Source organism: Mastigoproctus giganteus, chromosome 2 (genome assembly GCF_048544385.1).
Source record: "Mastigoproctus giganteus isolate SK-2022 chromosome 2, ASM4854438v1, whole genome shotgun sequence".
Taxonomy (NCBI): domain Eukaryota; kingdom Metazoa; phylum Arthropoda; class Arachnida; order Uropygi; family Thelyphonidae; genus Mastigoproctus; species Mastigoproctus giganteus.
The window spans coordinates 73808771-73824156 of NC_143576.1; the positions used below are offsets into that span (position 1 = coordinate 73808771).

The window sequence follows — 15386 nt, forward strand, 5'->3', positions numbered from 1 at the left end:
GGGAAAAATAATAGAGTCAATGTTAAAGAAGCAATGTAGGATCATCTAGATAAGGCTGTAGTTATAGTTCAGACACAGCATGGGCTTGTTAAGGGAAAATCTTACCTGACCAATTTGATTGGATATTACAATGTGGTCACTAAGGAACTGGATGCAAAAAAATAGCATATGTACCCTGTATGCACAAAAGATGGTTTATTTTATGTGAAAACATCTTTAGGAAATGTACACTTGAGATTGTATTTTCAACACTTTTCACAATAAGATAGTAGACAATGAAAGAAAATCCAAACCATTTAAAATTTTAAAATAGAACAATTAGAACCGAATTTATGAACAATGTAATGTTTTATGCTTGCACCTGCTTTTTACTCTACCAAAACAAAGTTAGTGATGACCGAGTTAGCGTCATTTAGGAAGTGACATCATTTGCATCGTGCATTTTTGTTACCAAATGGTTTTACTTCATTCCTAAATATTTAGTATGAACAATGTAACATTTTATGCTCATACCCTATACTTATTCTATACAATATACTGAGTTAGCATCATTAGTGTCATTCAGGAAGTGATGTCATTTCCGTTTCACATTTTAGTTACTAATCAGTTTTACTTCATTCCAAAAAATTGAGTAGGTGCCACCAAAGCTGCTTTAACATCAAAAATTATTTTGATATCATATACTTGGATTTCAGGAAAGCTTTTGATACTGTTGCACATAAAAGACTGCTGTACAAATTGGAGCAGCATTGCATAAAGGGAAATTTGCTGCTATGGATAAAGGGATGGCTCGGTTGGGCCCACTATTGTTTTCTATATTTATTAATAATACTGATGAAGGTATATCAGACTTAATGTCCTAAGGTTGGCAGAGTTGTTAATGACAGTATGCAGCTACAACAGGATCAAGAAAAGTTGGGCAGATGAACTAAGTGGCAACTGAAGTTTAACATTCACAAATGCAAAGTGCTGCATATTGGTAGCAGTAACCTCACAGTAATGTACAAACTCTGCCGTACTATACTCAGTGTAGTAAAGAATGAAGAAAGAAAAAAAAAAAAAAAAGCCTGTGTGTACCCTGTACGCATAAAAGATATTTTATGTGAAAACATCTTTGAAGAAAATGTGAAACAGAAATGAAGCAAATTACATCACTTCCTATATGAAGTCAATGCTGTCACTAACACTGATTCGGTAGAGTAAGTAGAGGGTGTGAGCCTGCTATTTACTGGTGGGAGGTCAAAGATGTTACCAATTCCGGCCCATTTGAACTTGTTCCTCATCATCCTTTTCTCGTACTTATCGGCAATTGTGTATCCTAGAGATGTGCTTGTTCATTCACTCGCTTTTGTGAGACAGTAATTTTTCTTCTACTTCAAACGTGAAATACTATTTTTGGATAATTATAATACCATTGTCGCTCGATAGGTGGTAGGTATATCTGAGTGATCACTGAATTATGACCATCTACTTAATACTTTGTAGGTCCTTTTGACCTCAGTACAATAGCTATCTGACATGGAATTGATTCAATAAGATTGGAAGCATTCGGAAGGTATGGCCAACCGAGCTGTGTGTAATGCGGTCAGCAATGCAAGTATGGAGGTGATTGGTGTATCCTGATGCCTGATATGCCTTTCCATAGTGTCCCACAAGTGCTCTATGAGATTGATATTGGGGGAGTTCGGAGGCCAATTGATATGCTGGAAGTCAGAACTGTGTTCCTCAAACCATTCCTGCACAACAAGTGCCCAATGGCTCGGCGCATTGTCATCTTGGAAGACACCATCGCCAATTGGGAAAAAGTGTAATACAGCGGGATGTACACAGTCATAAGCAGTTGATGATAGCAGAGACTAGTGATACGTTGTTCCACATGCACCAGGGTTCCAAGTTCCTGCCAGTGAAACATGCCCTACACCATATAACCGCCTCCACCGGCCTGCACTTTTGACACCATGCATGATGGATGAAGAGCCTCATGTTGTTGACGCCATATCCATACACGACCATCCACGGTGAGGAGTAAATAACATGACTCATCTGACCAGCACACCTTCTTCCAGTCTTCTAACATCCAACTTGCATGCTCTTTACACCAGGCAAGTCTTTTACACCGATGAATCTTGGTTAGGAGAGGTTGGTAGAGCCCATACGTGCAATGCATGGTCATGCCAGATATTGTTCCGGGTTGACCCATGTTGCATTGGGTAGTCAACTCTCAGTGCTGCGCCTGTACGAGTCGTCGGACCTGGTGTTCACCTCTAACATCAACCTTTGCCGCCAGGTCATTATTTGACTATTTTGATGCGTCCTGGTACACTTTAACTACGGCAGCTCATGAACACCTCACCAGTTCAGCTGTTTGGGAAATTGAGGCACCAGCTTGTCAAGCACCCACAATCTGTCCTTTATCAAAGTCTGATAAATCCTTCCTTTTACCCATCATGCTCGGAATTTTACTACCTACTGAATTACAACAACTGAACTCTTGCACATCGGTTGACAAAGCAAAATACCAAGCAGCCTCTTGACTAGTAATTTTGACAGAGTTGAACGTGTTAATGCTTAATTTTCTTGTAATTTCAATGATGCAAAACTCAGGATACTCATAAAGTGTTCATAATTTCAATAATTTTACTTTGTAAACTGCTAATCTTGCGATTGGTCTTATTTACGTATTTGATGACATAAGCAGCACAAGAATATTCTTCTGTGATGAACTGAATGTCCACATTAGACTTTAAAATGCTAACACAAAAGGATTGAAGAGGTTATGCCTTTTTTGATGAGGTTCTCGTTTCAGAAAGAGTTTTGGCCAGGTAATACCAGCTCGAAGAAATCGATAATGTACGATTCCGAATGAATGCAATTTTCTTTTAAGAAATGATCTATGCTAGTATATTTGTTGTCCTCTAGATTCTTCCACGCTTTCTTGTATTCAGCATTATATTTGACTTGTCAAGTGTCTGCTTCTGGCATGGGAATTAAAATCATTGTAGATCGTGATGGCATAAATGGAGATTCCAAACTCAAACAAGTAAAAGTATGTTTATGAGTTTGGACTTTCTTCAATAGGTATAGTTTAACTCATTTCACCACGTGTTCCAAGTCTTCATCGAACAATGCTTCGTCAATCTCGATATCATATAGACGATACAAGTAACTAGATAGCCCTTGCATCTTGTTTACGAACCAAGCCCTTTAAATTACTTGATTTGTGAATTTTTTCTTATGTTTGATATGAACATTAATGCAATAATCGTCATCTATTCTCCAAGGCAAATGATCATCGAATTAACATTTACAGGAACATTTACGATTTGGTCAAAAATTCCGTATTGGCTGAAACCATCTTTTAGTCTTCTAATTTGCATGAATGGTATGGTATATGAGGGGAAATGACCCCTAAACTGTCACTAAATCTAATAAAGGCAGATGAGGTGGAATGGCTGGATAAACAAAACCGTTGCTATTTGAAAATGTTGGAATAGAATCATTTTTGAGAGATGCTCGACAAGTATTACAAGCCTTCATAGCCATTACACCTGCAGTTGGAAATTCTGGAAGTAACAGGCTCCAAATGTATTTTTCAGAATTTAATAAAATCTGCTTCTCAAAATCTTGAGAAGGAGATTTTATTACACTCTGCATTTTTTTTCGTTCTCTATGTTTTTGAACTTGTTCTTTTGTTGACATGGGAGGCTTCTTTGGTGGCTTCGAAGCTATTATTCTTGCATACTTCTCCATTTTGCTCAGCTGGAGTTTTAGCCATCTTCGAAATACTTTTATAGGTTGTTAACCGAAATTAGATTTCGTATTTTCACCATTCAATAGTTAGCGAAATCCACTTGTAGACTAGTATGACCTCATAACCAAAAACTACTGTAAGAAGTGACTGTTGTTTGTTCAAGTGATTGTTGTTTTATTGTTGTGTTCTTGAATCAAAACCATTTAAATTTTTAAATGGTTTGATCTAAACTTATTTACTTACACTACTTAGAAAGTTGATGTTGATCAAAATCTTGAGAAGCAGATTTTATTAAAGTCTGCATTTTTTTTCGTTCTCCACGTTTTGGAAATTGTTCATTTTCGAAACGAGATGCTTCTTCGGTGGCTTTGAAGCTTTTATTCTTGCATAATATTACTACCCGCTGCTTACTCTACCGAATCAATGTTAGTGACTGAGCGTCATTTCTGTATTTTGTATGAACTTACGCTACTGAATCAACTACTTACCCTACCAAATCAACGTTAGTGACTAAGTTAGCATCGTTAATGCCATTTAGGAAGTGACGTTATTTGCATCAATTGAAATCTAACAGACACCTAATAGGAAATGACATCAATTGTGTCATTTCCATAAAAAAAAAATTTTGTTACCAATCAATTGCGTCATTTCTGTTACCATAAGAAAATTTCGTAACCAATCGATTTTACTCTAGTGCCACTATATATGTTTTCACATCAAAAGATTTGGGGGGTAATTGTGCAGTTACATATGAAGTTTACTGAGCAGTGCAGGCAGGCTGCCAGAGCAGCTCACGGGGTTTTGTTAATGATATAGAGGAATTTTTCTAGCAGGGATAAGGAGGATGCCTTTGTATAAGGCAATGTTCAGGCCACATCTTGAGTAATCCATTCAGGTCTGGATACCACGTTTTAGGAAGGATGTAGAGCTGCTGGAATGAGTACAGAGAAGGGCAACGAGATTGGTGAGAGGAACAAAGGGGGGCTCTTACCAAAAAAGGCTTAAGTTCTGCAAACTGCAGCATCTGGACACTAGACACCTGCAAGGTGATCTGATTGACATATGTAATGCTTTGAATGGTTTGAGCAAGCTCAATGGCAATTCCTCTTGCTCAAATTGCACACTTAATGGGACATAAATTCAAATAAAAAAAGACACCTGCAGATACCTGCAGAATAGATGTGCAAAAATTTACCTTTAGCTAGTGAGCGGTTGACTAATGGAAGAAACTTCCATGTGTTGTTGTTGTTGATAGCTTAAATAGATTCAAGGAAGAATTGGACAAACTTATGGGTGAAATGAGAAGTTTTTTTTTTTTTTTTTTTTTGTTTTTTCTTTTAAATTTTTGGCCAATGCTGTATAAGCTTGCTTTCTTGCATCATATGCCACTACTAATTCTAGTGACTTGGAATACTTTTTTATATTTCAAACTTTCTCGTGCACTTTTCAGTTCCCCAATCAGGAAGACTGCTGTACATCAATATTTCCTTTTTTCCATAATAGCTTGGTAACTTCTCACACTGAATTAGAGAACTGATTCTGCAAAAAATCTTATTGCTTCTTCTATTTCTTTATCTTCAATGATACCAAGAAGTCATGGAAACTTTCTCACAAAAATTTTAAATCTTGAAAATTTCAAAATTTATGCTACCTTATCATTTAAAACAACATTTTCAATGGGAAGTTGTGCACCATGAAGTCACATACAGTATTGAAGTACAGTCGGTACTTCAATACTGTATGTGACTGTACAGCACGATAGTTGTGTTCCTAGAAACCCTCGTGCAATATGAACAACAAGCCATATGGGTAAAATAAGGTTAGTGCTGGCCACCCAAGATTGAACATACATTTGTAACCAAAACATTACCAAACACAATAAACTATCATTATAAAATACTTACGTATTTTATTACGACTATTACGTAATAAAATATTGCTAATGCTTTTGCTTCTATCGTAAGGAAACTTGTTTTTTGTTTGATTTTCTATCCAAACAGATGACAGCATTCCATCTCTTCCAATTCTTTGTGTCTTAATCTAATGAATTTTAATTACTCTTTGAGTTGTTCCTGCTATGAAAGTTGTTTTTATTTTCTCTGCATTCTTTGTAATTTTCAGCGTTGCCTCATTTAGGTCTGTACCATGTGCAATATCACATGGTCTTTCATTTCGCTCAAAGCATTTCACAATTTCATATTTTTTCTCTATTGACAGAGGCGGACTGGCCATGAGCCTTACCGGGGAAACCCCGGTGGGCCGGAGGCCGGTGTGATTTTGGCCATAAACGATAGTATGAGGCCACTACAAATTTTCCCGGGTAAGAATTTTTGACCCAGTCAGCCTCTGTTTATCGATATTGCTTTTCTTTTTCTCTCTGAATCTGCAGTGTCTTCACCAGGACGCTTCCTTTTCACACCTTTTAAGTATTTTACTCATTTTTAGGGAATAAAGCACAATTACAAAACGAGGAGGCACGCTTGATACACATAAACAAAGCTGCATGCGTGTAGCAACTGAATAAACAACACCGTAAAAGCAGAGATACACTATTAACACCTCACATTTTACTAAAGCACATTTCTGGGGGTTACTACCATAAAACAATAAAAACAATTTCCACTTGCATTTCTGCTAGTGGAATCTGTTATAAACTGGTAGTAAAGTTGATCTAATTGCATTTGCGATTATACCGATAGCTGGAATTGTGTTGGGTTTTACGTTATTATGGTGAAATGTGTTTCCCCTTCACTGATATAAAACACAAATACATTTTCAGAATCTTCTCTTCATTCCTATCGCGTTGCGTTCAGTTGGGGTGATTCCGCGTTCGACTGCCATTTCTTGTAAACACAAAGGCGAATCGTGCATAAGCGAATTCGGTTCGTCGTGTTATAAAAGATATTGTTCCCTATTTATAAATTGTGTATGATCGAATTCATGTAGTGTAAACACGTGTTATACGAGGACCGACTGTACTTCGTTATTGAACAAAAGAACAGAATCTTCACTTGTCTTAGACTTCCCATGGCCTGGGCAGCAGAACTGCCTGTGAAGAAGTCAGAATCATCCTTCTGATTTAGCTTGATTCAGTAATGAATTCCAAAATGGAAGTGGAAGGTTTAACAACTATCAGTCTAACAAATGCACACATCACACTTACATCAAGGACCAGTGACTCTAGTAAAGGGACGAGGTACCTTTGACTGATGGGCTATATTAAAATTTCAAATGTTTGCATAACATTTGAATGGAACAAGCAATATGCTTTATTGGGGCTGTCTATGAGACTTGTAATTAAACATATGACTTTCCACACACACGAGAATAATCTGACTAGAGTTATCAGCTTGAACTGTTTAGGTTTGCTTACACAGGGAGTTTGTGAATCTGAAGTTCTTTTTTTAGGGAAGTTTATGAATTGACTCTTTCAAAATTTTTTTTGATCATGAAGTAAATTTGGATGAGGCAGTATATTCACTAATGATCGCTCGTCATACTTTTCAATTTATTAACTCAGAAAAATGCTCATATGGCTTTTCTCAAAATTTCGAAATTTTGTTTTTTTAAACAGTATTGTTTGTTCTATCAGTAAAACAATTACCCAAAGATAAGCAATGCACACGCACGCACAAACACACACACTCACTCACGCACACGCTTTAACATGTTTTTCATTACAATAGTATTCATTATATGAAACTTTCATTTTTTTATTCCTTTCAGCACTTCTCTCTAGAGAGTTGTAAATGCCCTACAATTATTCATTCGCCTTGAAAAGGGAAGTAAATGCCTTCACAGGAAGGCTTTTAATACAAATTAATCAGAGGATAGCCTATTACCACCAAGTGCTCAATCAAGTTTTATACTCAATTTATACTCAGTTTTATACTATTCCAGCTACAAGGCCTACCATAACAGTGCATTATCAACACTTCTTAAGTGGAAGATAGTTTTCTAAAGACATCCCACATGCTTTTAGATTGGTCAGAAGATGGCGAATTATACAGTTAACATCACCTTTCAACATTAGCACCAAAGGCATAAATGCTGCTATCTTTTTTACATCTGGTTAGGAACAGTCACCATAATAGGATATAGCAGGGGGTGTCCAAACTTTTCCTGCTGTCTGCCACATGTTGAAAATACATTGCGTGCCACCTAGAGACAGAAAAGAAACTACTGGAATCAACACTCCCTCTTTACTGATCCTTTCTTGGTGCCAAGAGATGTTTTTAATTAGGTAAAGAAATTTTATGCTCATGAAATAAATTTAATATGGGTTAAAGAATAAGGTGTCCTCAGAGAATCATGGTAAATTCATGATAAAAGGCAGTAAATATGAACTATAGCTTCCCTTGTCACACTGAAATCTGGGTTGTGATTTCTGACAATAAAAGTGGAATTTAAACTGTATATGTTTAGCTCCATTCTGAATTTTCAAATTGGTTGTATAATTTTTTTACATTTTTTTTCCCACTGGAGGCCTGCCATAACAAGAGCTGCACATGCTCCAAGCTAGCAATCTTTAGGACACAGAATTAAACAGAAGTGGTATTTTGTAGTTCAAATTTCCTCCAACAGATGGCAGTATAGAGCTTGACCCAAGGAGTGGGCATCTTGTTAACCTTTGGAAATGAGGGCAGTTACGAAAGTTCTGTAAACTGTGGCAAGAGATTGTTTTTTGACTTTCAGTATGATGCTGATGGGCTGGATATAAATAAGGAGACAATTCTTCAAATTCTAGATGAAAATTTCGGGATGAGGAAGGCCTGTGCAAAATTTGTGCTGCAGTCTCATGGATGAGCAAAAGCAACAAGGATGTCATCGTGTAAAAATTGTATCCAAACTTGTTAAGACAATCCTAATTTCCTCCACTGTATTGTCACTGGAGATGAGTATTGGGTGTTTCAGTACAAACCAGAGACGAAGCATCAGAACATGCTGTGGACTTCAAAATCATCACAAAGGCTCGTACAGTTTTGATTACAGAAGTGTAGGATCAAGACGACGCTGACCATGTTTTTTGAAAAATGGTGTGATTCACAAGAAATATGTACCTAGGGGAGAGAGGAAATGCTGCATTCTACATAAAGGTGCTTCAAAGACTATTGTAACTGGAGATGAGTGTGGAAGTGCATTTCCTGGGTGAGGCTGGAATTTTGAGAGGAAGGCAGCTAGTTCTTGTTGTTGAATCACAATGCTCCTACCCATTTTGCACTTGTGAAGATATTTCTGACAAAACATGACATTATAAAGATCAAACATCCACCCTACTCTGCCAATCTAGAACCAGTGGATGTCTTCCTCTTTCTGAAGGCAAAAACTGCTTTCAAAAAGAAAGAGATTTCAGGAAGTTGAGGACATACAATGTCACCTCTTTGGTTGTCTTTGCTGACTCTTTTCTGAAACTTTTAGAACAGGGTAATAAGTGCATACAGTTAGGTGCTGATTACTTTGAAAAAAATAACACCATTTTTGAAAACTTTACTGCCGCACCTCATATATTAGTAAGCAACAGGATAGATAAAAAAAAAACATAAAAAACATCCAATGCTTGAACTACAATATATGGTACAATAAGCTAATTAATGGATTTCTTTTGGCCTAATTTTAATGAAATTTGGGAAGGTTCAACAACAAATTTTATTTATTTGGAATAATATATACCTGTATGCAAAATACAGGTATATGAACATGAATGTGCAACTATTTACAGCTTATATAATGACATGAATAATAACAAAGATTGAGAGAATAAATAAATATACAGGTCACCCCCGCTTAACGCTGATAATTTGTTCAGGAAAAACAGAGTGCTAAGTGAATCCATGCTAAGCGAGCAGAGCATTCCCATAAGGTAACATATGTATTTGTGAGTTGCAGCAGAGTTGATGTGCAACATTTGATATTTCGTAATCAATAATAAATGGTAGTGAAAAGATGCACAAATGTCGGTAAAATATTTAATATTCAAATATTTGTACAGTACATATAAATATTCTGCATTACATAATGTATATAATTATGTAGAAGTGCATTTCCTGGGTGAGGCTGCTAATTAATTATACCTAAGTAGTATAATTAATTATACATATATAATTAATTATACTACTTATGTATCAAAATTAAACTTAAAATTCCAATTAAAATCATGAATTTAATTGATCTAAATTGATTTAATTTAATCATGAAAAATGTGTCGATTTTGGGTTGTACTTTGGCCCTTGTACTTCCTGGTAAACTAAAAGTGGTTTTAATTTAAAATCCCCCGCAGCTTTACCACCAAACAATAAAGTCAACTGATCCTTTGCCACTTTGAAACCTGGCATGTTTTTTTTCTTCTTTCAATATGAAACTTCTGTTAGGCATTCGTTTCCAAAAAAGTTCTGCTTCATCTTTGTTAAAAACTTGTTGAGAAGTATAACACCCCTTTTCAATAATTTTAACAAGTTATTTTTTGAAAGTTTTGGCTCCTTGATCTGCACTTGTGACTTCTCCCCAGATTTTAAATCTATTCGACCGGCCCTTACTAGTTTTAAATGTTTCCACTTTTCTTTTTTTTTTTTAGGCAAGCTTTCTTCAGATCATCATATAGGTTAATCTATTTTTTTTTTATAATATTTAACTTATCTGAATTCTGCGTTGGATAAAATTAGTTAAAGTCTTCAATAAAATTAGTTAAAGTCTCTCTATTTCAATCCTAATAGCCAGCCTAGCCCTAGTTGTTTGCAGTGGAACAGCTGTCTTTCCGCTGCTAAAATTAATTCTTTATTTTTTATAATTGTTCTTACAGTTAAACCTGCCAGTCCTAAATTATGGCACACATCCACTTGTCGTTGATTGGAATCGATTCACTTCAAAACATCTAATTTAATTTTCAAATTCAGTCTTTTTCTTACATTTGTAGTCTTCGTACTGAGTCCAGACGTTGGTTTTTCATTCTTATCCGCCATTATTAACTCTTTGAAAATGTAATTGAATTGGTTGCATTAATTATAATACAATGTTCGAATAAACTGTCCATTACACACGACGTCTAATACTGTACTGAATGATGACTAGACTTTGGATAAATGCATATAATGCAAATATTACCACAATATACTTGATCATTTTTTTTTAATGTTGATCTCGGAACTACGTAACAAGTCACTGTACTGCAATAAAAATTAGTGTGCGAGAATATTTCACTAAGCGTGCGAGAATATTTCACTAAGCGTGTGAAAATTTCTCAAGTCAGCATGGGAAACATTTTAATGCTGTTTTGCTATTCATTTTCAAGCTATCGACTCCATCAGATGAAACGTTTTCATTAAATATGCCAAAAATGCAATCTGTACGCTGGTAAAAGAGCATTATAGTGATTTGTGACAGCATTATAATCTGATACTTGTTACAATATAAGAACAGCATTATAGCTAATCAGCATAAAGCGAACTGCATTATAACAAGGCTAGATGTAGGTGCCTGCTGCACCTATATCTAGCCTTGGTTGAACTTAATGATTAATACTACAATTTAAAAAAAATGTTAATTTAACACACAAGAGTCAACTTCCTGAATTAATTTTTGGGAACAAAAATATCATCCATTTTCTTAAGATTAATTAGTTTCATACCACGAAACTAAACTAATTTTTTGATGATTTATTCTATTTAGCAGTCACAGGTTTGAACCCCGGTGCACTCAAAGAGCACTGACCACTCAGCTACGTGAGGCCTACGAATAATATGTTCTACGAGTCAAGGAGATCGTGTATTGATGACAGGAATTTGTTTAAGGAATTTACCAAATTTCAAATGATAAAATATATTTTTATTTAGATGTATTATTATATAATTTAAGATAAGTAAATAGCAAGGCTATTACAAATCATTCTAAAAGGGCAAAATATAAAATTTATGAAAATCCATCCACTGAAAGTTATTACATGTGGACATACAAAGAAATAATAACTGCTGGATTTCTACTGGTCCAATTTTAATCAAATTTGGGATGGCTCGAAAGTTTTTCTAAAACAGACTGATATCAAATTTTATAAAAAGCTATTACTAGGAGTCAAATTATTATGTGCAGATGGACACGGTGAAGACAACAGCCACTCATACATGCAAATGTGCCTGAAAAAAAGACTTGTAAATCTGGAGAGCTAGCAGCTGGCAGGACTTTCAACTATAAATTTTCTAAATTTATTTCTAATGTTATGTAACTTCTGCTGTATAAGTTAATATTGTGTATACAATAAAAATAAATTAAATGTGTTTCAAGGAGAGGAAGAATATTACATTATTATTTTCATCATGCTTACCAGTTTCGATTTCTTGAGGTGAGGTAGATGGTGTACTGGGATAATTGTCAACTATCTTTTGTCTGAATGATGGTGGTCTGGTAAGTGTACGTTGAAAAAGTGGAGGCTCTCTCTTGATGTTCTTCATATCTTCTACTACTTCCTTTTCAACACGACCACTGATCATAAATTGTCATCAGGAGAAAGAGGGGTAAAATATTAAAAAAGTAATAAAATAGGAAAATGCATATTTAAATAATCTTGAAAAGTTGTGCAATCAGTATATATACTCAGTGATCCCTGAATTATAACAAGCCCACCCGTAATACATAGCTCACAGTATAAAAAACCGAAAATCTTCCTATGCTAGGGTAGTGATCATTTGCATCTGGTCGTGCAAGTGAAAGTGATAAAATAGCAGTTATAGGACATAGTAAACATATCAAGTTTCGAAAGGGCATGATTGTGGGAGCTCGTGCCCTGAGTGCTTCCATATCGGAAACATCACATCTTGGTGGTTGCTCAACAAGATGTGCTGTTGTCTATGTACACCTTAACCACAGCCCACTGTGGTTAAGGTGTACGCAGAATGGTGTCGAATGATTCAAATCACCTCCTAATGACAGAACTGTAAAGGATTATGCAGGATGGATGTTCATGGTAAGCGAAGGATGCAGTGTGTCACATGGACTGAACGGCAGGTCACTGTGCAACAGTTGACATCACAATACAATATGGGGAATGTAAGAACAGTATCTTAAATGATGATGTGCTGCACACTCACATGTATGAGGTTTCATGGCAGATTATCTAAGAGAACCTCTCCTCACCACTGATCATTGTTAATGGTGAATGCTGTGGTGTCAACAACACACTGGAGGACTGGGTCCAAATACCTGGTGCAACATGCTGACAAATGCTTTTATGCATGACACAAGAAACACCACTCCAAGAACCCATTGTGCACAGTGCCCACTTCTGCTCATATTAAGCAATGACCACCATGCACGATGGTGGTTGCTTAACATAAGGCATGTTTTGCTGGCAAGAACTAGGACTTTCTGGTGCATATGGACCAACATTTCACTGGTGAGGTCAATCTGCAGCTCTAACGAGACCATGTGCACCCTGCCATGTTGCATTTTTTCCCCAGAAATGGTAAAACTATCTTTCAAGATGATAATGCACTGTGTCATAGGGCCAACACAGTGCACCAGTGGTTTGAGGAGCACAGTGAAGATATCACACATATTGACTGCACTCTAAATTCGCCTGACGTCAATCCAACTGAACACCTGTGGGATGTTTTGGAACAGGGAATGAGGCATATGGGCTGTCATCTACTCTGACACTGTGGAAAGTCTTGCAGATAGCATGGCTGCAGATCCGTACAAATGTCTTCAGACATCTAGTGGAGTCAATGCTTTGGCAAATAGTGGCTGCTATCTGTGCGAATGGTGGCCCTCAACACGGTATTAGGTGGGTGATGATCACTGTGATCACTCAGTGTATGTATCTCTTTCTCCATTGTCTAATCTTTTATCCAACTAAACAATCCATATATTGTGTGAATGACATTACACAAGAGAAGTTACTATCAATAAAAATAAGTAAGACAACCAGATAATTTTTATTTCATTTTTATTTTTAGACTGATGCTATATATGCTTTGATTCCTTCCATCATTTTGACATAACTATCTTAGAATATTTCAAGTTAATTTCATTAACTTCAAATATTCCAAGACATGCAAAAAAATTCCTACCAGATAGTAAACTATCCACATTAATGACAGATGGAAGTTTTCATGATAGACCTTGAATCCCATACATATGCCAGTAGGACCATGTTGTTTTTAAAAGCAGCGGTAGTTTTGTGGATACAATTCAACAAGTCATCGTCGTTGTTAACCTTTGCAGTGTGAACAATTTGTTTCATATGACCCCTATACATAAAAATCCAACAGGTTAAGGTCAGGAGAGCATGGCAGCCAAGAAATGTGACCTCCACAACCAATCCAGTGATTCTGGTAACAATCATTTAAGAATGTTCTTACTTGTTGCCCAAAATGTAAAAGCGCTCCATTGTGCTGAAGCCACATATTGGCATGGTATACTTTAATCATCTGCTTTATCTCATTTCTCATCAATGCATGAAGAGTTCCTAAAAATAGAGAACTGGGTATAGTTCCATCTGAGATTTCAAAATGTGAACTTTTTCAAGTTTTAGTTCCACTAAGAAAAAGACAAGTTCACATTCATTTAAAAGGAACTGAACATTACTTCATTAAGTTTTTGTTTATTTTTTTCTTAAATATACTCAAAATTACTTAAATTTCTTTTATTGTTGTAATTATAATAAATGATAGATAAATAATATATGATAGTCCTCCATTTCGAAATAATAGAAATGGAGGACTGGCATCAAGGTCAGGAACATCACAACAACACCAGGAGAAGAATCTTCCAGGGAGATGCCCTAAGCCCACTCAACCCACTTATCCACCAAGCTTAATGTCAGCAAGTATGGATATACCCTTAAAGAAGGGAGGAAGAAACTGTACACCCTCTCCCACCTGATGTACATGGATGACATCAAGATATACACAGCAACGAAGAAGCATCTCCAACAGCTATCCTAGATCACTGAAGAGTTCAGCACATCAAGATGGAATTCAGACTAGAAAAATGCAAGACATGGATTGCACAAAGAAAACCAGGACAAAACTACGAGATGAAGACTGGTAAACAAATCGGAGCCACAACAGAGGGGAAAGACCCACAAGTACTTCAGAATGAATCAAGCTGAACACAAGGAGAGCAAGGGCCACCCCTGACCAAGGAATACTACCAGAGACTCTAAAGCTTGCTAATTGCAAAGTTAAATGGAGGGAACACAATCAAAGCCATAAACACCTATGCACACCAACTACTAACGAGCTGGAGGAGATTATGAGAAGGACCAAGACAATGATGATGAAGAACCAACACCATCTGAAGGCAGTTTTGAATTATACTTAGCCGCTTTATTGACTTAATTGTTAGATTAAATTATTTTCTATAAGTAGCTTATAGACCTAGTCAAGCTATTGAATTTAGAATTATTTTGATAATTTAAATAATACAGTTCGTAACTTGCCGCTATTGTTATAAGATAAAACATGTGCTAGCATAAGGTTTAACGGAAAACTAGATAGCGAGTATAGTAGTATCAATTAATCAGTAAAATTTATTATTCTTATTAAATTTCATTGTCAACTGAATTGTACTTTTTTTAACTAAATAAATATAGCGACCCAGTTATTACAAATTTAACATAAAAAATTAATACATATAAGTTGACAGG

General features: G+C 35.9%; 1 protein-coding gene across 2 annotated transcripts in view; it reads right to left on the reverse strand.

The window, feature by feature from the left end:
* Window positions 1-15386, reverse strand: part of Frmd5 (FERM domain containing) — a 433883-nt gene that overhangs the window by 20715 nt on the left and 397782 nt on the right. For both annotated transcript variants that reach the window (XM_090368524.1, XM_090368523.1), the window contains one exon: window positions 12063-12220. In XM_090368524.1, the coding sequence (XP_090224650.1) occupies window positions 12063-12220 (158 nt within the window). The remainder of the gene's footprint in view (window positions 1-12062; window positions 12221-15386) is intronic.